This window comes from Brachionichthys hirsutus, chromosome 12, assembly GCF_040956055.1.
Source record: "Brachionichthys hirsutus isolate HB-005 chromosome 12, CSIRO-AGI_Bhir_v1, whole genome shotgun sequence".
Taxonomy (NCBI): domain Eukaryota; kingdom Metazoa; phylum Chordata; class Actinopteri; order Lophiiformes; family Brachionichthyidae; genus Brachionichthys; species Brachionichthys hirsutus.
In genome coordinates this window covers 3339350-3367036 of record NC_090908.1, presented here as the reverse complement: position 1 = coordinate 3367036, position 27687 = coordinate 3339350, and the positions used below count along the sequence as shown (strand labels likewise).

Sequence of the window (27687 nt, the reverse complement as noted above, 5' to 3'; positions counted from 1 at the left end):
CCTTTTGATGTGATCATAAGAGTATGTTGGTTGTGCTGGAAATGCTTTAAAACATTTTCTATGTCAGAAAGTATTTGCCTCTCGGGTGGCTGCAGGTCGTTTCTTAGAGCGAGTCGTCCAGTGACCAAAAGGCCGGCGGTTCGAGTCTCAGCGCCAATCGTCCACATGTCAAAGTGTCCTCCGACACTAGACTCTAAATCGCTCCCAGCGGTCCTGACAGCAGCTTGTAAGGCAGCAACCGCCCACTGTTGCATGAATGTGTGTGTGAATGTGAGGCTTTGTAAAGTGCTGTGGGCTCCATGAAGGTGTAGAAAGCGCTATACAAGTCCAGTCCATTTACTATTTATAGACTCCACAGAGATATTAAGATTGAAGGGCGTCTGTCCTGAGTAGCGATGAGATACGTATCCGTCCTGGAGTCCAGACACTGGTGGTGGTGGTGGCGGCTGACCCTGTGAAACTCATGAATGATGAAGCTGGTGAAGTGATGGGGAGATGGACGGTGTAGAAAAAAGTAACATGAAAGAGGACAGAATCACATGTGAATAACTAGCAACAAGGTGACTGGCTAACAAGATGGTTTCTTGGATGACAGTCCTTGATCATGATGAAGGCATATGACAGTAGGAAAATTAAAAACTGAACTAGCTCTTCATTTGTTCCTTTGCACCAGTGTCATAAAACTGTTCCTTTACCGGGCAGCACCTGCCTTAGAATATGTGTGGCTGCTCGAGTGCAAAAAGAAAAAACACAACCCGAACGGTTTGTGCGCTGTCTGACTCTCACCGTAGTCAATAACCTCTGATCAACACATCCGGCAAATAGACACAAGCATCTTCTTCTCTTTGTCCTCGTGTCTCTTTGGTGAACAATACACAGCCATCTTTCTGTTCTCTTAAACTCTTGGCGCTGAAGTGCAAAGTGTTTCCTGAAGAACGCACGAACGCTTTTAACAACAAAACGTCAACGTGTTCTGGCATTTCCTCCAGGGAGGGACTGCCGCACCATGTCTGACATCTACCGTATGGATGATTAGCATCATTAGAGCATCAGCTGCTCCCTCTCTCACACACACACACACACACACACACACACACTGCAGCGGCTATTCAAATCCCTACAATCATGCAGATCTCAAAAATAACAACTATCATCATACATGTTATTGTTATCCTTTATGTGTGATGTGTCATCAGACTTGCGTTACAGTGCATTGCTTAGCATAAGCAGTTAAACGGCACAGACAGCCAGTACCTACAGACACTTTACTGTATTCCTATAATTGTATTTTTGAGATAACAGATTGTTGTTGTTTTAGTACTTCTGTTCATTCTTTTGTTAATCATTGTCTTACATTCTAAAGAGAAGGGATGGCAATAACTCTCACCCATGTACTAGGATAGATAATTACAAGTCTAAATGAGGTAGAGGGGGATGCACTGAAAAATGTAATACGTACGGAGGAAACTTGGAAAAAAATAGCCACAAATCCTAAAGAATGATAAAAAAAAAAAAAACTAATCCTAAAACTGTCCTGTGTCATCGTGTATTTAAATATATTTTCTCCTTTTCAGCTCCTTTGACCGACAAGCCGCCAAAGATCCTGTTTCCCTCTGAAAACAAGATGAGCAACATGGAGCTGCAGCTCGGTAAGACCATTGTGGGATTTCCTTCGGTTGCTATCTTAGTCATTTCCAAATGACAAGGAATGGATGACTTTGCAAATGCTCTCCAACACGCACACACGTCCAGCTGCTAAACACAGATTGGTGATGGCACTTTGATTTGCTAACAGTCAAAAAGGAGTACAATTTCCAAAGTGTTTTCCATGTATGCAAATGGTGGATGCTAATATCCCCAAGGCTGCTTTGTCAACAATGAAGAGCCCATATGGTGACAGGGATCTCTGCGCTGGCTCGCGGCATGGAAATGTGGAAGCATTTTCAGCTGCCACTGTTTGTCTTCTGTGACGTCGGGTCACTATGGGCCTAGTGTGTGTGCACGAGCTGAGCGCATGTATGCAATGTTGTTGTGTTTACTTGTTTAGTTTTTTTTTTCTGTCGCAGCATATTACTTGCTTTCTGGGCACAGTCCGCCATCCACATGGTACTTGCAGATTGAGTAATGGCTCCTATCTCTATCATGATGATGATGATTAGACAAGACTGAGAGGTCTGGGAAAACAGAAAATAATGCGATAAGCATGTAACAGGATGAGAGGGGGCGAGGAGGAAACAAAGACGGTGCAGGGACACACTAAGAGGGTGCCTCTGCTCCTCTTTGTGATGCTGTCGCTGTCCAGGTATTTAAATGTCTCCACAGTTGACTGATCAGGAGTGGCACCGTTGCTAAACTGAAAAGGACGGCCTGTGTGCCAACACACTCACACCCCCGCGTGACGAGGTTGCACAACGCCGCTCTTTGTGCTGTTTTGCTCGGTTTCAGTTAGGTTTTCAAAGAAAGGGTGGGCTTGTCCTTTACAGCTTTCTTGCCGTAACTTAAAGCCGCCGTATCAGGTCCGTCTCATGGATGCAGTGTTGGCGTGAGCTCATGTGTTGTTCAATGTCTGTTTAAATCAGCGCACGCATTTAGCTCAGCTCCAGCTTTGGTGTCTGTTAAATGCTCTCCTTTGTACATGAGTGTGTTTCCTTACTCTAAACCTCCGATTTGTGTCGCAGTGAGCCAAAACGGCACAGGTGAGATCGGTGGGTTTATTTTATTTTTTACTTCACAAAACCTCCTGTAGATCCATAAAGTTGGTTACAACAACAAGTATTTAGTACTAACCAGGATATCTAAGATGATTGTGATGTGTAAATCAATGGAGTTCACAGATACACAAGAGTTTAGCACTATAATGTCAACACAAGAGACATAAGCGTGGCAGAGGACAGGAAGAAATGTGGTGACCACCCCGACAACTAAGGTACGTAGCTATTTTAAGGCCTGGCTCCATTTTGTGTTTCTCCCCCAAGTTTCTATTTTATTCATCTTTATCCGTTTATTTCTCTCTTCCTTAATATTTTTCGAGTCATGCCCTGAGCAACTTTATGGTGCAAGACGGCTGATTTACGGTTTCCAGAACACGCAGAGAGAGAGTGAGAGAGAGATGGATGGATGGATGGATGGGTGGATAGGTCCTGTGGAGGTTTGTGTATGGATGGTAAAATCAGAGCCGTAAGCAGAGATAAATCTGCAACACTGCCAGGAAACACAGCCCCACTTTATCTCCTCTGTTACTGCAACCAGTGCAGGTCTGCAGCATCACAGCCAGTTTTACACAACACACACACATACATAACACGAATATGTTACATAAACTCTCAGGGACGACGCTCAGCAGGGATGTTGTGGATAGTCAAAGAGAATCTCACAAAGTGGCCATGAAAATGAATGAACTTGAGCGAGAGGCAAGTGTTGTTATAGAAGCAGAGAGCGATGTCAGAGGAGAGATTAATGAAAGGAAAGGATGATGAGAAAAAGGAGCTCTTGTCATGGGAGGCAGTTTATTTGTCTCGGGAGAGGACGGTCTTGTCAGAATGTCGCTTTGCTTGCTTCACAATGGTCGCATTGCATTCCAGAGTTCCTGTTTTCCGAATGATCATGATTCTGTCAGTCCGGATTGAACACATTATGCCACAATACCGCCCACAAACGCCATCATCACAAATCTTCAAGGCATCTGGGCTTCAGGAGTCCTCAGGGATGCCTGACTACAAATACTGTAAGCAGGCCTATCTATTTAGTATGTTTCAAATATTACTCCTCAGGCATGCTCATATCGTCCATGTGCTTTTTAAATGCTGACAAAATCAAGGTTGTGGAGCATGGGAGAATTTCTCCGGCAGCTGACTGTTTACTCTTTTGCAAGATTTATTGCTGTCCCCCAGTGGTGAGTTGGTGCAGAACACTTGCACCTCTCCAGAACCGGGGGATGAATCATATTGTAGGGCTTGGATTTGTGTGTGCGTGTTGCAGTTGGTGAGAGAGAGCTACACAATGTACTCACCCACTTTGTGTGTGTGTGTGTGTGTGTGTGTGACACATAAAGTTGTGAATTTAAAAGACACACGCCTCCACACAGACTCACTGGGTGTTGATTCCCTCAGGATGATTTATCATAGATCTGCTGTCCCAAAAGGATGCGGTGTAAGGATGTCTCTTTCACACTAGCCCTTCCACTTTATCGTGTACTCGCAGGGCTATCCGCGCTAGCCCCAACACCACCTGGAGCGGGCAGGTCAGACTCACACACTTGCAGTGCAGTCCTGTAACTGTGGGATATTTGTAAGTCATTGCTGTTACCCCAAAGCCAGCAGATGGCTGCACTCTAGTGGAAAGAAGTTAGAATCAATTATTTTTAAAGGATCCAACAGCTCAGGATGGGCAAGGGGTGGAAAATGACTCATACCTCTACTTTATTTCAGCACGCGTGTATGTGAGCACACACACGGACATACAGCACATCCTCACAGGGGTACTAAGGGAGGAAAGGGGTGGACTGAGGTCCGTATATGGAAGGGAGGTTATGTTTTGGTTTAGGTCCATTTTGTCATTGGTTGTTTTCTCTGCAGGATTTATTACAAGTTAGAGATTTCTCTGAAACGTATTAGGAAGGTGGATCTTGGGGTGGAATAGATCTATTTACATTTGGCTGTTGGTCTGGTTAAAGGTGAAAATCCAGGTTATTAGGCCCGAGCGCCTATTCTAGGCGTAAGGGGCTATTGCTTTTGCAACGCAGAAGACGACAAGTTGACGAGCGTAGCGAGTCAACCCTCGACAAAGTTGACGCAGCTCGTCAACCCTCGGCATCCAACTTTGCCATGCTGTTGAGGACGACCAACACACTCACGCACACACACACCGACACTCAACAGCACACACACACACCCCGACACTAAACAACACACACGCACACACACAGACATCGACAAACACGAGTTGACGAGCGCAGCGAGTCAACTCGTGTTTGTAACTGTCTTCCGATGGTTGACGAGCGCAGCGAGTCAACCATCGGGCGACCAACACACCCACGCCCACACCCACGACACTCAACAGCACACACACACACACCCCGACACTAAACAACACAGACACACAGACACACACACACACACACAAACACGAGTTGACGAGCGAAGCTCGTCAACTCGTGTTTGTGTGCCCCCACAGGCGCGTAGCCCTCGTCGATACCATTCCAAAAACGTATTTTGTGTAGAAATCGCATACTCAGAAAAAAAGTTATATTGTTTTTGCAAAAATTCTTTATTAGGCCCGAGCGCCTATTCTAGGCGTAAGGGGCTATTGCTTTTGCAACGCAGAAGACGACAAGTTGACGAGCGCAGCTCGTCAACCCTCGACAAAGTTGACGAGCGCAGCTCGTCAACCCTCGGCATCCAACACACTCACGCACACACACACCGACACTCAACAGCACACACACACACCGACACTAAACAACACAAACGCACACACACAGAGATCCACAAACACGAGTTGACGAGCGCAGCGAGTCAACTCGTGTTTGTAACTGTCTTCCGATGGTTGACGAGCGCAGCGAGTCAACCATCGGGCGACCAACACACCCACGCCCACACCCACGACACTCAACAGCACACACACACACACCCCGACACTAAACAACACAGACACACAGACACAGACACACACACACAAACACGAGTTGACGAGCGAAGCTCGTCAACTCGTGTTTGTGTGCCCCCACAGACGCGTAGCCCTCGTCGAGACCATTCCGAAAATGTATTTTGTGTAGAAATCGCATACTCAGAAAAAAAGTTATATTGTTTTTGCAAAAATTCTTTATTAGGCCCGAGCGCCTATACTAGGCGTAAGGGGCTATTGCTTTTGCAACGCAGAAGACGACAAGTTGACGAGCGCAGCTCGTCAACTCTCGACAAAGTTGACGAGCGCAGCTCGTCAACCCTCGACAAAGTTGACGAGCGCAGCTCGTCAACCCTCGGCATCCAACACACTCACGCACACACACACCGACACTCAACAGCACACACACACACACACCGACACTCAACAACACACACGCACACACACAGACATCGACAAACACAGTTGACGAGCGCAGCGAGTCAACTGTGTTTGTAACTGTCTTCCGATGGTTGACGAGCGCAGCGAGTCAACCATCGGGCGACCAACACACCCACGCCCACACCCACGACACTCAACAGCACACACACACACACCCCGACACTAAACAACACAGACACACAGACACACACACACACACACAAACACGAGTTGACGAGCGAAGCTCGTCAACTCGTGTTTGTGTGCCCCCACAGGCGCGTAGCCCTCGTCGAGACCATTCCAAAAACGTATTTTGTGTAGAAATCGCATACTCAGAAAAAAAGTTATATTGTTTTTGCAAAAATTCTTTATTAGGCCCGAGCGCCTATTCTAGGCGTAAGGGGCTATTGCTTTTGCAACGCAGAAGACGACAAGTTGACGAGCGCAGCTCGTCAACTCTCGACAAAGTTGACGAGCGCAGCTCGTCAACCCTCGACAAAGTTGACGAGCGCAGCTCGTCAACCCTCGGCATCCAACACACTCACGCACACACACACCGACACTCAACAGCACACACACACACACACCGACACTCAACAACACAAATGCACACACACAGAGATCCACAAACACGAGTTGACGAGCGCAGCGAGTCAACTCGTGTTTGTAACTGTCTTCCGATGGTTGACGAGCGCAGCGAGTCAACCATCGGGCGACCAACACACCCACGCCCACACCCACGACACTCAACAGCACACACACACACACCCTGACACTAAACAACACAGACACACAGACACACACACACACACACAAACACGAGTTGACGAGCGAAGCTCGTCAACTCGTGTTTGTGTGCCCCCACAGGCGCGTAGCCCTCGTCGAGACCATTCCAAAAACGTATTTTGTGTAGAAATCGCATACTCAGAAAAAAAGTTATATTGTTTTTGCAAAAATTCTTTATTAGGCCCGAGCGCCTATTCTAGGCGTAAGGGGCTATTGCTTTTGCAACGCAGAAGATGACAAGTTGACGAGCGCAGCTCGTCAACTCTCGACAAAGTTGACGAGCGCAGCTCGTCAACCCTCGACAAAGTTGACGAGCGCAGCTCGTCAACCCTCGGCATCCAACACACTCACGCACACACACACCGACACTCAACAGCACACACACACACCGACACTAAACAACACAAACGCACACACACAGAGATCCACAAACACGAGTTGACGAGCGCAGCGAGTCAACTCGTGTTTGTAACTGTCTTCCGATGGTTGACGAGCGCAGCGAGTCAACCATCGGGCGACCAACACACCCACGCCCACACCCACGACACTCAACAGCACACACACACACACCCCGACACTAAACAACACAGACACACAGACACACACAGACACACACAAACACGAGTTGACGAGCGAAGCTCGTCAACTCGTGTTTGTGTGCCCCCACAGGCGCGTAGCCCTCGTCGAGACCATTCCAAAAACGTATTTTGTGTAGAAATCGCACACTCAGAAAAAAAGTTATATTGTTTTTGCAAAAATTCTTTATTCTTTTTCTTTTTCTTTTTCTTTTTCTTTTTCTTTTTAGGCCCGAGCGCCTATTCTAGGCGTAAGGGGCTATTGCTTTTGCAACGCAGAAGATGACAAGTTGACGAGCGCAGCTCGTCAACTCTCGACAAAGTTGACGAGCGCAGCTCGTCAACCCTCGACAAAGTTGACGAGCGCAGCTCGTCAACCCTCGGCATCCAACACACTCACGCACACACACACCGACACTAAACAACACAAACGCACACACACAGAGATCCACAAACACGAGTTGACGAGCGCAGCGAGTCAACTCGTGTTTGTAACTGTCTTCCGATGGTTGACGAGCGCAGCGAGTCAACCATCGGGCGACCAACACACCCACGCCCACACCCACGACACTCAACAGCACACACACACACACCCCGACACTAAACAACACAGACACACAGACACACAGACACACACACAAACACGAGTTGACGAGCGAAGCTCGTCAACTCGTGTTTGTGTGCCCCCACAGGCGCGTAGCCCTCGTCGAGACCATTCCAAAAACGTATTTTGTGTAGAAATCGCACACTCAGAAAAAAAGTTATATTGTTTTTGCAAAAATTCTTTATTCTTTTTCTTTTTCTTTTTCTTTTTCTTTTTCTTTTTCTTTGTTCTGCTGTTTAAACGGCAATTTGACCCCCTGAACATGCTCGAAAACTCACCAAACTTTGAACCAAGCTCAGAACCGGCGAAAAATTAATTATTTTATGTGTTTTGAAATTGGGCATGAAAAAGTGGCGCGCTAGCGCCACCTACAAAAATCACAATGCATTGTGCCTATGGGGGGTCCGACGCCAACTTTGTCGGACAGCCACGAAATTCGGTACACACATGCGTCAAGTCAGGGCAAAAAAAAAAAGTATTATGGCCACGCCCCCAGACACACAGGAAGGCGGCCATATTGGATATAATTTTAAAAACTGCTGAGTCAGCGTTTGCACACACACACACTCCAATCCAAACCAAATTTTAAACACTTATTGACCCTTCCTACCTGGACACTTTAAAAGGGAAACTTTGACAATCAGCCTTACAGCGCCCCCTAGAGAACGATAACAAAAATTGAATGGGAATTAAAAAAACACTTTGCCAGAAATGATTGAAACTTACCAGAAAAGTCCCTCATGTGGTCCCGATCAAAAAACACAATCGTAACCACGTTGTTGTTTTTACGCTGTTGCCATGGCGATGGAAACCCCTCCTATGGGGAAGGGTCCGACGCCAACTTTGTCGGACAGCCACGAAATTCGGTACAGACATGCGTCATGTCAGGGCAAAAAAAAAATGTATTGTGGCCACGCCCCCAGACACACAGGAAGGCGGCCATATTGGATTGAAACTCCTGATGGCAGATGGCCATATAATCCAAATAACGATTTGACTAAACTGTGAGCTACTCATGCAGCTCAAATCTAAACACTTGCGAAGCACTCAGGACAAAAGCGGCGTGCGTCGGCGGGTCAGCTCAACGGCCTGTCGGCCGGCGAGGGCCTACAACGCCGCTTGCGGCTTTAATTCTTCTTTATTCTTTATTTTTCTTCTTTGTTCTGCTGTTTAAACGGCAATTTGACCCCCTGAACATGCTCGAAAACTCACCAAACTTTGAACCAAGCTCAGAACCGGCGAAAAATTAATTATTTTATGTGTTTTAAAATTGGGCATGAAAAAGTGGCGCGCTAGCGCCACCTACAAAAATCACAATGCATTGTGCCTATGGGGGGTCCGACGCCAACTTTGTCGGACAGCCACGAAATTCGGTACACACATGCGTCAAGTCAGGGCAAAAAAAAAAAAAAATTATGGCCACGCCCCCAAACACACAGGAAGGCGGCCATATTGGATATAATTTTAAAAACTGCAGAGTCAGCGTTTGCACACACACACACACACACACTCCAATCCAAACCAAATTTTAAACACTTATTGACCCTTCCTACCTGGACACTTTAAAAGTGAAACTTTGACAATCAGCCTTACAGCGCCCCCTAGAGAACGATAACAAAAATTGAATGGGAATTAAAAAAATACTTTGCCAGAAATGATTGAAACTTACCAGAAAAGTCCCTCATGTGGTCCCGATCAAAAAACACAATCGTAACCATGTTGTTTTTACGCTGTTGCCATGGCGATGGCAACCCCTCCTATGGGGAGGGGTCCGACGCCAACTTTGTCGGACAGCCACGAAATTCGGTACAGACATGCGTCATGTCAGGGCAAAAAAAAATGTATTATGGCCACGCCCCCAGACACACAGGAAGGCGGCCATATTGGATTGAAACTCCTGACGGCAGATGGCCATATAATCCAAATAACGATTTGACTAAACTGTGAGCTACTCATGCAGCTCAAATCTAAACACTTGCGAAGCACTCAGGACAAAAGCGGCGTGCGTCGGCGGGTCAGCTCAACGGCCTGTCGGCCGGCGAGGGCCTACAACGCCGCTTGCGGCTTTATTCTTTATTAGGCCCGAGCGCCTATTCTAGGTGTAAGGGGCTATTGCTTTTGCAACGCAGAAGACAAGTTGACGAGCGTAGCGAGTCAACCCTCGACAAAGTTGACGAGCGCGACAAAGTTGACGAGCGCCGAGGGTTGACGAGCGCAGCTCGTCAACCCTCGGCATCCAACTTTGCCATGCTGTTGAGGACGACCAACACACCCGTGCACACACACACCGACACTCAACAGCACACACACACACCCCGACACTAAACAACACAAATGCACACACACAGAGATCCACAAACACGAGTTGACGAGCGCAGCGAGTCAACTCGTGTTTGTAACTGTCTTCCGATGGTTGACGAGCGCAGCGAGTCAACCATCGGGCGACCAACACACCCACGCCCAGACCCACGACACTCAACAGCACACACACACACACCCCGACACTAAACAACACAGACACACAGACACACACACACACACACACACACACACAAACACGAGTTGACGAGCGAAGCTCGTCAACTCGTTCTTTATTTCTTTATTCTTTATTTTTTTATTCTTTGTTCTGCTGTTTAAACGGCAATTTGACCCCCTGAACATGCTCGAAAACTCACCAAACTTTGAACCAAGCTCAGAACCGGCGAAAAATTAATTATTTTATGTGTTTCAAAATTGGGCATGAAAAAGTGGCGCGCCAGCGCCACCTACAAAAATCACAATGCATTGTGCCTATGGGGGGTCCGACTCCAACTTTGTCAGACAGCCACGAAATTCGGTACACACATGCGTCAAATTATGTCACATATCACCTCAATGCAGATTTGACTGAGCATGGCTCCTGTTTGCACATACAGACTCCAATCTAAATCAAATTTTAAAAACGTATTGACACTTGTCTCTGCTTCTTACTGTTGCCATAGCAATGGCTGAAATACTGACATGACTTCAGATACACTTCTGAGCAATGCAAATTGTTGAAAGTTACTCAAAACTAAAGCGTCGCAGAGTAATCTGTACCGATGCTGTCCTTCACCATAGTATTATGGTCAGGAGCCTTGCAGAGTGATGATTACCGGTGCTGTCCTTCAACATAGTATTATGGTCAGGAGCCTCGCAGAGTGATACGTACCGATGCTGTCCTTCACCATAGTATTATGGTCAGTAGCCTTGCAGAGTGATACGTACCATTGCTGTCCTTCACCATAGTATTATGTTCAGAAGCCTTGCAGAGTGATGATTACCGGTGCTGTCCTTCACCATAGTATTATGGTCAGGAGCCTCGCAGAGTGATACGTACCGATGCTGTCCTTCACCATAGTATTATGGTCAGGAGCCTTGCAGAGTGATGATTGCCGGTGCTGTCCTTCAACATAGTATTATGGTCAGGAGCCTCGCAGAGTAATTTGTACCGGTGCTGTCCTTCACCATAGTATTATGGTCAGGAGCCTTGCAGAGTGATGATTACCGGTGCTGTCCTTCAACATAGTATTATGGTCAGGAGCCTCGCAGAGTGATACGTACCGATGCTGTCCTTCACCATAGTATTATGGTCAGGAGCCTCGCAGAGTAATTTGTACCGATGCTGTCCTTCAACATAGTATTATGGTCAGGAGCCTCGCAGAGTGATACGTACCGATGCTGTCCTTCACCATAGTATTATGGTCAGGAGCCTCGCAGAGTGATACGTACCGTTGCTGTCCTTCACCATAGTATTATGGTCAGAAGCCATGCAGAGTGATGATTACCGGTGCTGTCCTTCAACATAGTATTATGGTCAGGAGCCTCGCAGAGTGATACGTACCGTTGCTGTCCTTCACCATAGTATTATGGTCAGGAGCCTTGCAGAATGATGATTACCGGTGCTGTCTTTCAACATAGTATTATGGTCAGGAGCCTCGCAGAGTGATGCGTACCGTTGCTGTCCTTCACCATAGTATTATGGTCAGGAGCCTTGCAGAGTGATATGTACCGATGCTGTCCTCCAACATAGTATTATGGTCAGGAGCCTTGTGGAGTGATACGTACCTGTGCTGTCCTCCAACATAGTATTATGGTCAGGAGCCTTGTGGAGTGATACGTACCTGTGCTGTCCTCCAACATAGTATTATGGCGTGCTGACCAAGCCGATTTCCAACTCAAGGCTGTCGGTCCCACAGCAGAACACGGGAATAGAGCAGCGGCGAGAAAATCCAGCATTAATGAATCAATGGAGGAATTGGAGGAAGCAAGAAGAAGACCTGCAGCAACTCTTCTCCTGCGATCTGCAACTACGTGCTCCGCTCACCAATACTGTCTAAACCCAAGTGAATCAAACTAACTCAGAGCTTGTCATCATCATCCCAGGTGGATTAACCAAAGAACTCCAACTGTTCAACGTTAAACTGTGAGCTGCGTGGGAGCGTTGAATGACAGAAGGCAAACACATTCACCAAGACAGGGAGGCGATGCCGGGCGAGTTTTATCTTGAGAATAAGTCGACTTATGACTGTTTTATTTCGCTTAATGCACCTTAAAACCCGGTGCGCCTTTTGTATGGAAAAAAAACACGTTCACTGATGTTGCGCGAAGTTGAGCCTTATAATAAGGTGCACCCTACGGTCTGAAGAATACGGTATATATATAATGTTATGCTATTAAAGTGACAAAGAGGTGTGGTCCTTGAGGAAGACGTCTCTCATAATTATGGTGCACTGTGATTCGGCCAACTTGGACTGCTGCCGCCACGACCTAGCAATGGAAAAGCGGCATTGACGGCCCTTTGAGTCTGTTCGATGCCACTGGGTCTTGGTTCTCCTGGTTTTTGAGCACAAATTTGAATCACCGAGACCACCAGCACAGAATTTTTAAATTGATTTTGAAATAATGTATTTTGGGGAGAATAGGCCGCCTTCATATTCTAGAATTGAATGTCATAATTTCAAATGGAGGTCAAGTATCAATACAACTCTATGGTGGAAATGTAAATGAGAACATTCTCAAATGCTGCACCTGATGATTAGACCTTGGATATAAAAATATTTATTAATTTGGTTTCAAGTCCTTTCACCTGACCACAATCATGTTTGTATTTTTTAAAATTCTCTCCACTTTTGAACATCTTTGAGAAAATAATATATACTTAGGATCAGCACTGGAATTAGAGATATTAGCCATGAACCAAGCAACATAAATTGCCATTTTGACAGTTACCATAGTTATGCTATAGACTTTCTACCTGCTCAAACTGTTGAGCAGCGAATTTACCTTACTTTAGAATGTTGCAATGTCACACGAACGCAACAAATTCCCACTTTGATACCAAAATATGGCAGACGCCTTTTAACTGTGATGTACTTATATGGAGATACTGTATACCTGCTTTATGGAGTGTATCTCATATTTTGCAGAATAATGCCAACTCAATCTTATAAATAAAATTAAAACCCACAGTACAATACAATATCAATTCCAGTACAACTCAATTATTTAACTCAATTCAATTTTATTTACATAGCACAAGAACATAACAGAACATTATGTCAAGGCACTTTAGAGGATGAACAGGGAAAGACCTGCAGAGAAAGACAGAACCCAACTTGACCCACAAGAGCAACGGAGGCAAGGAAAAACTTCCCTTTAACAGGCAGAAACCTTGGACAGAACCTAGGCTCATGGTGGACGGCCATCTGTCTGGACCGGCTGGGTTGAGAGAGACAGAGACAGACAGAGAGACCAGACAGAGAGAAAGACAGAGAGAGACAGACAGACAGACAGAGACAGACACAGAGAGACCAGCCAGAGAGAGAGACAGAGAGAGACAGACAGACAGAGACAGAGAGACACAGACACAGAGACAGACAGACAGACACAGAGAGACAGGCAGACAGACAGAGACAGAGACACAGAGACAGGCAGACACAGATGGACAGACACAGACAGAGAGACAGACAGACAGAGAGACAGACACAGACAGACAGAGACAGAGACAGAGAGACACAGACACAGAGAGACACAGACACAGAGAAACAGGCAGACAGACAGAGACAGACAGACACAGAGAGACAGGCAGACACAGACGGACAGACAGAGACAGACAGACAGACAGACAGACAGAGACAGAGAGACACAGACACAGAGAGACAGGCAGACAGACAGACAGACACAGAGACAGACAGACAGGCAGACAGACACAGACAGACAGAGAGAGAGACACAGAGAGACAGGCAGAGAGACAGACAGACACAGAGACAGACAGACAGACACAGAGAAACAGGCAGACAGACAGAGACAGGCAGACACAGAGAGACAGACAGACACAGAGACAGACAGACAGACACAGAGAAACAGGCAGACAGACAGAGACAGGCAGACACAGAGAGACAGACAGACAGACAGACAGAGACAGGCAGACACAGACACAGAGAGACAGACAGACAGAGACACAGAGAGACAGGCAGACAGACACAGACAGACAGACAGAGACAGAGAGACACAGACACAGAGAGACAGGCAGAGAGACAGACAGACACAGAGACAGACAGACAGACACAGAGAAACAGGCAGACAGACAGAGACAGACAGACACAGAAAGACAGGCAGACACAGAGACAGACAGACAGAGAGACAGAAACAGACAGACACAGAGAAACAGGCAGACACAAAGAGACAGGCAGACAGACAGACACAGAGACAGAGACAGACAGAGACACAGAGACAGGCAGACACAGGCAGACAGACAGACAGAGACACAGAGACAGGCAGACACAGACAGACACAGAGACAGACAGACAGAGAGACAGAGACAGACAGACACAGGCAGACAGACAGACACAGGCAGACAGACAGAGACAGGCAGACAGACAGACACAGACACAGAGAGACAGGCAGACAGACAGACACAGGCAGACAGACAGACAGACAGAGACACAGAGACAGGCAGACAGACAGAGACAGACAGACACAGGCAGACAGACAGACAGAGACACAGAGACAGGCAGACAGACAGACAGACAGACACAGACAGACACAGACAGACAGCACGAGAGCGGCATCAGGTGCAGACAAAAACATAATATATAAAATACATGCTGCTGAACAAGATACTGAGTAACGATAACTGCATCATAACAAATCATAATCATAACTTACATACAAGTATATTAATAGACATTGTTAGAAAAATTACGATGAATGTTATAAAATAATACATTTGCTGTTAAAGGACACTTTGTACAAATACATTGCAATATTGACATCGTTCCAGTGGACCTGTTGTACCAGTCATGGGCATCTTAACAGGGACATAAGACTTTAAAGACAACAAACCCTACAGTATGTGTGCACGCATCACTGTAGGGCACAAACATCCACAACCACTAATAAAACCACAACCACTGAAAAAACCACAACCACTAAAAAACCACAAACTCATTAAGACCAAAACTCGATGCAATAAATATCTAAAAATGTGAATAAACTGAAATTCCATGATCCATATTCCAACCAGACACACACACTTAAAATGTACAATATAACCACATTAAAATACATGATCAAAGTCAATTAATAAATAAACTATATACCATGTTGGCAAAGGGTGACAAACCTGAATGCTCAAGAATTGTCAGAGAAATCGATGCTTTGAAGGTCATGATGAAGAAGCATGGGAATGACAAAATTGTGACTGACCAGCCATTTATAAGAAAACCCATGTGATGAGTCTGCACAACAACACTTTCCATTTGATTAAAACGCAGCTAATCTAAGGACGCCATTTCTACGCATTTCCCCTTAAAAGAACAAACAATCCCTTCATGGTCGCTAAAGTAGGTTGGCATGACTGAACAGTCTATCTCATATTGACTGGAATTTAGGTAGCAATGATCAATTAATGTCCCCCTCTCAGTTGTGGGAGATGTGACATATTGAACATAACCTCTTTCTAACATGAAATTGCAGAGACTTGTAGATTTCAATATGTCATCATTAAAATCTCCCATCACAGCCACAGTGGCACAATGTGAACTCAGCCAAATCAAAAATCTGTCTAAATTATACTTGAATAGAGACATGGGATACGACGATGGGCGGTAAACTACTGCGATGATGATTTGGTGCTCTGCAAAACAATTGACTATACATTCTAAATCCATATCTTGTACTGTGATTTCATAGTTAAGCCTTTCATCACAGTACATGCCAACTCCACCGTACTGTTGGCCACGGAGACTAACCAGTGCTGCGTTGTCGTTGCACTGGTACGAAACACTGCGGGGACGACTGTGGAAATTATAGCCTTCAATGTGGCAACTTTGAAATGAAGAATCTTCAGATAACCATGTCTCTACCACAGCAACACAGTCAGGCTGCAAATGCTGCGTGTGTGAAGCCAAATCTGGCACATGCCGTACTAAACCTTGTACATTCATGACAAATACTGTCAAAACATGTGCCTCTTGTCTCTGCCAAAGTAAACTGTCAACCATGAAGGGAGGCAAGCTCTCCAACGCACCTTTAATTTTGTCATTGCAATATATGGCCTTGTCGGAATAGTCTTGAATCACTAGACCCTCTAAACTCCGAACGCGGCTCAAGGCCACATACGCCTGACCCGGGGCAAACACTTTTTTAAGGGACACCACAGCTTGATCAACGGTTACACCCTGTACTTTATGAATTGTACACGCCCACGCTAGTTTGAATGGAAATTGACGACGAATTTCACCGCGCTTATTAGCCTGTTCTTCCTCTGGTCCTATGCGGGTAGAACCAGTTAGGTCTGCAGGGGTACGGGTCTGCTTCCTTCTGTTGGTACCTACTCTGTCGTCGTCAAATTTAACCCAAATTGCTGAAGGAAGCTTTTTGTTTTGAGGGTCTTCTACTATGTGTGTAACGATGCCACATACCCCATTTACTAGGCCATCAGAAACGTCTATATTTTTAGACAGCATCACGCGTGCATTAACGCCAATATATAGTGACTCCACCAAACTGGCTTTTTCAGATTTATGGAGACACAGATGACCTGGTATTTCTTTTAATTTACCTGTGTTCTTATCAATACCAAAATCACGGGCATCAACGTTGATGACATCAGAACACACACTATGAAGTTTCCTCAAATTATAAGTCTGCACGTAATCCCTCCTTGAAAAAATGTGCAGCACGTCGGGCTCTTCGCCTGTTTCACGACGCTTCAAAATATCTCTGTCATTTTGGAGCATGGGTGTCCCTTTTGAACGCACTCTCAACCGATTTAAGAGCTCTGCAAAACAACTGTCCTGTTGCCGAACAATCTTTTTTAACTCTGCAACTTTGAACAGATCTCTAAAAAAATTAATGCCCACTGTTTCTTTGAGCAAAATCTCACCCTTCACTGGAGGTAGCTGATAAAAATCCCCAACCACAATCACGCAAATGTTTCCAAATTTTACTGATTTAGGTGTCTGTTTAATTTGACACAACCGACCCTCAATGTGCATAAAAATCTTTTGGTCAACCATCGAAATTTCATCAACAACTAAGATGTGAACGTCTATGTATTTTGCGCGCAGCGTATTTAGCCTATCTTCTCTCAGGTTTTTATACTGTTTTGTTGGATTTATGGGAATGCCAAATGTCGAGTAGATAGTAGCCGCCTGTAAATTGTATGCTGCGATCCCTGTTGGAGCCGTTAATAAAACACTAACATTATCAGGACCGTGGCAAATAGGGGCCAACAACCGCGATGCCTCATACTGAATGGCCCTGATGAGGTGACTTTTCCCGGTGCCTGCGCCTCCTGTAATAAATACGTGCAAAGGCTCAGGATTATTACCAGCTACCTCTTCTAAGCACCATTGACGTATTTTGTAAAAAATGGACAGCTGTTGCTCATTCAGGGTTCGCACGAGTGCGAGACCGTCAGCACGACTCATCACATTTGTTCTCTCAAAATGACTGATTTCTTCACGTTTTAAAGCCAAGTCAGGGATGGGCTCTTGGTCATGCTCAGAGAGGACCTCCTGTAACACCTGTTTAAACTCCTCCTTCGACTCCAACCTTTCAACTTCCAGCTCTGGGCAGAGATGTGCCCATGCTTCTTCCAAAATGTCTTCACAGCCCATTTTCTCTTGGATCTCATCCAGATCCTCACGCTCCACTTCATAACGAAGCCTATTTGAAACAACGATCGCCTTAACAGAATGTACAGACCCATCACTAAAACGCACCTCCCCGTTTTCATAGAATTGTTCATATGTTTCAAATGGAGCCGGCTTAAGGTCGTCTTTAATGCGATATGGTAAAAACAATTGTAGGATGCTCAGATGGAATAACTCTGGATCTTTCGTCTCAGAAAACCGCGCATATCTAACTATCGCTGGCTTGGTCCGTATTCTTTTAGCTATCGCGCCTAATGAATTTTGTAACCGAATTGAATTTTTGCACTGTTCCGTTTGACTAAGAACGCGGTACTCTGATACAAAAGTAGCGATGCACATATCGTTAAATGTACGGTTATCAGGCCTACTCTGATACCTATCTATGATGTTTGTCATCCATATATTGTCTGATGACTCGTCCTGTATCTGACCTATGGGTTTGCTCAATCTAACTATGTTATTTCCTGTTGGAATAAATTCTACTTTCCGCGAAAACTCTTTTAGGTGCATGTTTGTGGCGCGATAGACTGCTTCCTGCGCAGAGACATCCCGATTATGCAAATAGACGCTCCCTAACTTTTTCAATGCCTCTTGTGCACTCAGATTTCCTTTGGACGCTTCTTTTTGTGCATTACCCAAGAGCAAACCCATCTCCCGCTCTGACTTGGATATGTACGAAACAATATAAACTATGCAGGCCCATGCATCAACCACAAACTGAATATCCATATTCGCATTCCAAGCATCCAACAATTTCGCATTGTAATTATTAATCCAAATTTCTTTAATTTCCCTTTTTAGCACTACATGTTTGTGACCACCTAACGCCTGATAGACCAATTCAAATGTGTCCTGATTTAAGCCAATAGCTTGAAACAATGATTCCACACTATCAAAAGAAAGATCTTCATCTAGCGTAGCTTTTTTAATTGAACTCAAGATGGCGACGGCTTGCTCCCTCTCCATTATCTGTGGTTTTTCCGGGTCTTTTTCCTTTTTGAGAAACGTACGCATGGACGGAGGACGTGGGAAATTAAAGCGACACGTCTTGCTGCCTTTTTTGCATGTTTTGGAGTGACGTTTGGAATGCTGCTGCACCGAAGAAACTTTCTCTAATAAATTTGGGTCTGAGGGTAGTTCGCAGGAAACGTATTTATCCACAAATACAACTACCTCTTCGTCTTTATTCACACCAATCTTTGGAGCGTCTTTTATCCAAAAGAGGGCGTGTACGTGTGGTGATCCACGCTGCTGAAATTCTACACGATAAAAAAGATCAATAATTTCGCCAATTGGATGATCAGAGGATTTAAGGATTTTGTTCAAGAATTTATGCCAACGCATGTCAAACATTCGCGCCGCAGTTACGGGGTTATGACGTAAAAGATCACACCTCTCTGCCCAATTTAAATCTTCAACTCTCCTGGTACTACCTTCTATTTTTAATAACGCTTTCATGAGATTTTGCCAACGCAGATCTGCTGAACTAAAGGAACAAAACCACGTTGGAATACCTAACTGGCGCACCATTGCGATTAAGTCCTTTAGTGTGGCTTGCCAGAATGGGGGCGTGCCTCTAATAGGCTTCATGAAACGAAAACCATCATCAAATTGTAACAGATTTTCCAAGTTTTCTTTATCTGCAGCAGCATTACCCGAGCCCTGACCCGCATGTCCCTTTCGCAAAGCTATGGAGACCTTTGACACGACCTGCTCCACTTCCAGCATGTACAGAGCCATGAACAGAAATTTGAGATTCCGCGCAAATCTCCCATCTGCATGCAAAAGCCTGTTAATAAAATATCGACGCAAAGTAATACGAACAGGCCTTTGCATGTGAAATGTGTTACGCCCAAAGGGGAACTCTCTGGGGAAGCATTTTGCTTCATTCTCCTCATCTGTGAGCAATCTAACTGGACTGTTCCCTTCCGCCGGAGCCAAATTTAATACACCCTGGAAGAAGTGGTCAAGGGCCTCTTGAGCTATATCTATCGGCATAAAACATGTATCCTGGAACATGCAATGACGCTGCCTATCATGGAGATGCTCATCATCTAAGTCTTCTTGTTCCCGTTCCCCCTGTCCTTGTTCTCCCCCTTCCTCCCCTGCATTGACTTTACCTGTTTGCTTCCCCCCCATCTTGCCCTGCGCCGCCTGTTCTTTTCCTTGTCCAGACACACCTGTATTTGAAGCTTCATCTTCTTGCCTGGTGAACTCATTGACCCACTCCTCATCAAATTCAATATCTAAGTAATACCGATTATTAGCTTTTAGAAACGCAATCGCTCTCCGAATCCGATATGTGTCTACAAATTGATACTCATAATGGCCTTTATAAGTAAGTTTACGCTTTAATTTCACAGGCAATAACCAACCGTCCATGTTACGACGTGGCAACAACTTTGTAGACTCTACAACGTTGGCAGGTACACAGGTCACAGGACCGTGCACCCCCCCTTGACCCCCTTTTGGCAAAGCATGCATTTGCAAAAACACCATATTAAGCGCGACTATATGTTGTTCGACGGTGTTCAAACATGCAAGTTCAGGAGGAATGTCGTCTAATTGTAAATTGTTCATTGAGCATTCAGCTGGCATGTCACCCTTTTTCACTTTGGAGTTGCATGTGTAGCAGATCCACAAACTCCCCCTACAATGAGACAGCGGGCACGGTGATGGACAGCCACTGTCACACGTATGCAAATAGGCCTCTGAGATACAAACATCCGCAACAGCAGCAGATTTGGGATCAACCATAAAGTCATCCTTTCTACACGGTAAGACTTGGTTGAGAAACAATAATTTAAAGCAAACACAACAGATGTACTCTGGACCGTTTTCAACATCCCTCAAAAATTGCTCCTTAAACAAATCAAAGTTATCTGCTTGTTTTTGTTTATGTTCTAAATCATTTTTAGATTTCTTGATACTTATTGCCCTTTTGTTTTTTCGATATTCCACATTGTCTCGATATTTCTGCTTACTTGCTGCCTTTATTACCATCTTCTGTTTATGTCTGAATTTCAAATTGTCCCTGTATCTCAGTTTGAGCGCAACTCTCTTATTTTTTCGATACTCTGAATTGTCCCTGTATTTCAATTTGAGCGCAGCCCTCTTATTTTTTCGATACTCTACACTGTCTCGATATTTCTGCTTACTTGTTGCCTTCATTACCGTCTTCTGTCTCTGTCTGTATTTCAAATTGTCCCTGTATTTCAATTTGAGCGCGGCTCTCTTATTTTTTCGATACTCTACACTGTCTCGATATTTCTGCTTACTTGTTGCCTTCATTACCGTCTTCTGTCTCTGTCTGTATTTCAAATTGTCCCTGTATTTCAGTTTGCGCGCAGCTCTGTAATTTTTTCCATACTCTGTATTATCTCTATATTTTAGTTTGCATGCAGTGCTCTTATTTTTTCGATACTCTGAATTATCTCTATATTTCAGTTTGAGCGCACCCTTCTTTCTCTTTCGATACTCTAAATCCTCTTGATATTTCAGTTTTAGTGTGGTACTGGTTAGAATCTTTATTTTTTGTCTATAATTTACATTTTCTTTGTATTTCTTGTTACGTGTTTCAAGCACCGTCTCTTTAAGTGCGTCATATTTAGTTGAAATATATTTTCGTTTTTTCTTTTGAATGTACTTGGAATCCCTATTACCTTGCACATTACTTTTTTGCTTTGGACTACTCTCAGCTGAGGCATTTATCTGTCTAGATCTAGTGTTGTAACCCACAAGCTCATCACTAATTTGGCAGCATCCATAACAGCTGTGGGTCACAGGGTTTTTGACGCAAGTGACTACTTCATAATGAGTATTGTTAATATTTTCCAGATAAATGCCATGCGTAGATAAAGACCTGTTAGTACAGCCAAATTTAAGCCAACGTCCATCCATTAATGTATAGATATCAATGCCTAAAAGATCTGCTGTCGCTTGGATCTCAACCTCAGTGGCCCATGTGTTTACTTTACGCATATTTGTATCGCTAATATATTGGACCACAGATGAGTAGTCATTGCGCAAAAGTGTTTTGTATTGTAAAGGATTATTTTCCAGATGTTTAACGACGGCAAGTCTAATTTTCCTATGATTTTTTTGCGTGCCACTAATAGCCTGTGAAATCGAGCGAAAGTAACAATTACCGTCGGGAACAATTTTGTCATTTGTACACGGCGCACCTAACGGTCCAATAAGACCAATTGTTTGTGGTTCTGCTACAGCAAATCTCTCGTAGTCAATTTTAAGATTTTTACACAGTGCCCTCCAAACAGTTTCCCCAAGTGTGCCAAAATTATGGGTTGTAGTGCTGGCGCTGGAAAACACTACATCAAAATCCACATCAGATTCACAGTCGTGCTTTGCCTTTTTAAGTGTGTGTGCTTGATTGGAAACAGATGATGGTTCAACCTCAACTGACCTTTCACACCCTGCCCTTTGGGCAGAAGTATCACGAGTCTGAGGTTTAATTGCCTCAGATGCATCACACTTCTGACCAACAACTGTAATGACCACACCTGTAATTTCAAATTCCTTATATTTATCATGAAAACATCCCGCTAGCTTGCAGAAATGACCGTACAAATCATCTATGCAGCTAAAATACACCACCACACTTTGACCATATTCTGGATCTACCATCCCTGTAGCACTACGCATATGTGAATCTACAACTGCGTATCTGCCTTTGTCTTTAATGACAGCAACAGTGTTGCCACACATTGTAAATAGACATGTGTTGTAGTGCCCCAACATCTGTTCTAACCCTGCATTTAATGTAACCCAAGTACCCGATTCAATGAACTCATGCTCAACTACACTTGCAGCCCCATTAACTGGCTGACTGAACTCAAACTCATACAGCTGACCTTCGATAACTGACTCTTTGGGCAAATCGGTAGCAAGCAAAAACTCATGCCCATGAGTCAAGTTGTTATCCCTAAGCTCGGTGTACATTGCATCACCAACTTCCAAAGTCCTGTCTAAATCCCCTTGTCTCCATGCAAACACACTAGAAGCCATATGCCTACCCAAAGCAACTAAAGCTATCGCTGCACACTGCACACCACTGTATCTAAACTTCTCATGACCTTGATGGAAGCTACCCCTAAGGCAACTCGGAATAGAAACTACCTCCCTGTCCTCCCTCAAAACGTTGCTTGCTACAACGGGACTATCAATCTCCATCATTTCAGCATCACGGCCACAAAATGTCACTAAACTCTCATTATCGCTACCATCAGACAGTGCACAACAAATGTAAGACCTATCTTTGTCCCCGTTGTCAGAAGCTCGCTCCTCATGGGCAGTCGGTTGAATTCTGCGACACGGCGAAGGCTGACTGGTCGACGAGGCCACGCTGGTCACCTGCATGATGCAAAAACACATGAGAATCAGTCAACTCTCAAAGGTAACTTAATCTGACACTTTTGAGTAGTTGCGCTTTTAAAACTGCTACATAACAAGTAAAGACAACTCACCTGGTCCACGACGACCACTGGCGACGGTCCCGATGTCAGCTCCACATCACCGAACTGCAGCTGCATGAAAAAATGGCCTGTGTTACACATAATTCTACAAAAGCTCATAGTATGATGATATTTCTAACAAAAAATGTGTGCACAAACCTCGTCCTCCAGGAAGCTGTCCCGGATGACGACGCCAGAAGTGGGAATATTTCGTGTCAGCTCCAAAACCTAACATACAATATTTATTAACACTCAAATATTAAAATGTACCATATTGGCCCGAATATAAGAGTGTTTTTTGCATTTAAATCAGACTGAAAAAGCGGGGGTCGTCTTACATTCGCAGTCTAGACACACTAGATGGCGCCAGACATCTTTAAAGCGAATGCTGAACTTCACTGTTGAGGCCGAGGAACGAGCCTCTTGGAGTGCAAAAGAACAAATATTCTACTCTGCTTTCTTGAGCCTCTCGTGGGCTTCTTTATTGAAGGACTTACAGTGCGCACAGCAGAAAAGAAAAGAGAAGAGATAACGAAAAATGGAGAAAGGTAGCAACAATCTGGAGAAAAGTGGGTCGAAGATCGGCCAGGTTAACCGGCAGCTGAAGAGAAGTTATGATGGAAACTTCAAGATGGTGATAAATGAGGCAGTCTTCAAACAATTGCAAAGCAGCTCTGAAATATGGTGTTGTTATAATCACTTGTTTCAGATGTAATTATTTTCTGTATAAAAATTGAATTTGGTTTTCAAAAAGTCTTTTTTCAAACTTGAGTCTTGAAAATGGGGGGGGTCATCTTATATTCGGGCCAATACGGTAAACACTTATTCAGCGGGAATAAAACTGCACAAACCAGGTCCTCCTCAGTAGGCATGAAGCTGCCAGTTGACCTGCGTCTCAGTCGGCGTCTCATTGGGCCAGCATGTTGGCGACGCCTCCGCTTAGACGTCTAAAGACAATAAATCACCAAAGCAGGTTACATTCTCTGCTCAAAAGAGAAAAGGTACATTTATTATAAGATAATTACCCTCTTTCCCGAAGGAAAGGAGGCCAAGCCCTCGACACAGCCGCCGTGAGATGGAGAGATGCGCTCCATTGCCTCCAGTATCCCAGGGGAGAACCTGCGAGGTGACAGGGGAAAGGAGAAAGCAGTCTCCACCTCACTGACCTTATGTGCCCCCAGCAGTTCCTTGGCACGCGCAGGGGAAAGCCGATGCTGAGTGGCACCATGTAACACAATGAATTAGTCAATATAATGCAACTCAAACAACAATACTTTAATATAAAATGGTACCGGTTGCTTACCTTGAAGTCCTTTCCAACCGCTGTCCACTCAACTGGCGGCGGGGGCGGCGGCGGGGGCGGCTGGAATGCAGTTGGAATACGACGTCGCTTCCTCTGCGGCTTCGGTGTCTCCTCCTCGGACCGGGCCATCCACCGGCAGGGTTTTTCCTTGGTTGGTGCTGACCGGAGCCGGCGAGGAGACACCGTGGGAGTGGAAGCAACAGCGCCAGTGAGGGCAACGGCAGCATATTCCGCCTGCATGTCAAATGCAGTCGGAATACGACGTCGCTGCCTCTGCGGCTTCGGTGTCTCCTCCTCGGACCGGGCCATCCACCGACAGGGTTTTTCCTTGGTTGGTGCTGACCGGAGCCGGCGAGGAGACACCAGAGCAGCAGGTGCAACAGGGGCAATGGGGGCAACAGGGGCAATGGGGGCAACGGCGGCGTATTCCACCTGCATGTCGCAAGCCTGCCCCAGCAGCCGGACAAGGATGCCCATTCCAGAACTGTCACTAAGATGTGTCTGAAACACACCATTCACCCACGGTAAATTAAACAACTTTCACAAAATGATGTACTTTTAGAAGATAGTGTACTTACGCCATCCCTGGCCCACAGCTCCCTGCGGGTCAGAGGGAAGTGCTCAGCTACAGTGATGTAGCGGAGTCCTAAAATAAATAGACACCCCCCCACACACAAAAAAGAACAAGTTAAAGTATGTAATATCCTCAGAGAGACAAGTGAACACAGTAACTTTACGTTCACATACCCCTGGCAGCCGAGACACGGCGGTACTCATCCCGAAGAAGCGACTGGATCTCTGCGTCAACACTCAGCCGAGGTGGAAAATCCAGGACACAAACCTATAAACAAAACAAGCGCAACCATGTATAACTTGTAAACAAAGCACCATTAACACAAGGAGAATGTAAAACACGCACCGTAGGCCAGCGACGACAAACGTGGTCCAGGAGTTGGCCAAACTCCTCGGCAGCCTGGTGGACCGTCTGGTGAGCCGTGAGCCCGTTGCCAGTGGCCATGACAACCACTACATCGGGCACTGCCAACCACAAAAAGGTCAGAGGTTAAATGTGTTGATAAACATGATCAAGTTAAATATGTTGCTAGCACGGTGGCTGCTACTGTACCCACCTCGGTCAAGCTCGGTCGCTGCCAGCTCTGTCCGGATGTCGCGAGCACGTCCTCCAGGCGTCGCACTGATCCCGAAGGAAAAGCGGCTCTCCGGCATCGGCACGTACCCATCCACGACAGCACGCAGGTGAGAGTTCCCGATGAGCAGAGCAAACTAGAAAAAGAAACAACCATTGGTGGCTAGTGTCCTTCATAGCTTCCAGAACAATACATTTTATTTATGAAAATTAAGAACTTGCCTGCTTGTTGGGACTCTCCACGGGGATGACCAGTCGGTGCTGCCGTCCGGACTTCCCAATTGGCCAGGTACGGACCCGGTGCCGAGTTCCAGTGCCATGACCTGCGTAGACACAAGTGAAAACATTCACTGTATAACAAACAGAATTCATCTTACAAAAATAGGTCACAAAAATAAACTAAGATTAACTTACAGGAACCAGCCTCGACAGGTGCTTGGCTAGGAGGAGGAGCCACGGGAACAACTGCTCCCTCGAAAGAGCAGGCATCGGAGAGTGAAGGCCACTCCCCGAGCTGCTCCACAGAGGGAGTAGACTGTCCCGTCGGCAGCTTGGCCCTCCGCGCCGCAGCAAAACGCCTGCCCCGCTTTCCACGCGCCACCTGAAAAGAAAAAAGCTGACTGATTATCATGATCAAACCTAAAAAAAATCAGTTAGTCACCATCTAGCCACAGAAAGAAGGCTTCAGAAAACACACCAACATAGTCGCCTCAGTCATGTGAATGGACACTGTATACCGTAATTCAGTCCACGTTGAACAGCTAAAACGATTTCTGAAAGATTATTTTTTCCGTTCATGAAGCAGAACAGCCAGACCAGACCAATACTAAACCAAGTGTGGCACATAAGCATTGAAAATTTCGACTAAAAACAGATGTTTAAAGATAGATTTGGACACATCGATGTGGGAATGCAATGCAAGCCCTCAAACGTACATTAATATCACACTGTTGAGTTGACACGCTTTTGAAACTGCTACATAAGACATCAATATGAAAATATGTACCGTATTTTCACACCCATAGGACGCGCCTAAAAGTCTTCGATTTTTTTCAAAATGTGCAGCGCGTCCATTGGTCCGCGCGGCCTATTTGTTGTTGTAAGGCGGACTCAGTCAGGCGCCTGGCGGAGTGATACGCTCCGACGCGCATCACCACAGTAACTATTATGGCGTGTTGACGGAAGTGGCTGCCGAGGCTGCCGGTCCCGCAGCAGAACACGGGAATAGAGCAGCGGAGAGAGAATCCAGCATTAATGAATCCATGGAGGAAGCGGAGGAAGCAAGAAGAAGACCTGCAGAAACTCGGTTCCTGCAATCTGCGACTCCGTGCGGGCCGATCTCACCGATACGGTCTAAACCGGAGTGAAGCTAGCTAACGCGCTAACGCGCTAACGGGCTAACGGGCTAACTAGCAAGCTAGCTTAACATCGTCATCCCCGGTGGATTAACCAAAGAACTCCAACCGTTCAACGTTAAACTGCGGGCTGCGTGGGAGCGCTGGACGACAGAAGGAGACCACAGTTCCACTCAGAGTGGAAGGCAGCGCAGCGCCACCGTTTGACTGGATTGTAGCTGCT

The 27687-nt window shown here is 45.5% G+C and overlaps 1 protein-coding gene across 1 annotated transcript in view; it reads left to right on the top strand.

Annotated features, from left to right (window-relative positions):
* Positions 1-27687, top strand: part of il1rapl1a (interleukin 1 receptor accessory protein-like 1a) — a 152426-nt gene that overhangs the window by 67253 nt on the left and 57486 nt on the right. The window contains exon 5 of the mRNA XM_068746073.1: positions 1575-1649. Coding sequence (XP_068602174.1) covers positions 1575-1649 — 75 coding nt within the window. The remainder of the gene's footprint in view (positions 1-1574; positions 1650-27687) is intronic.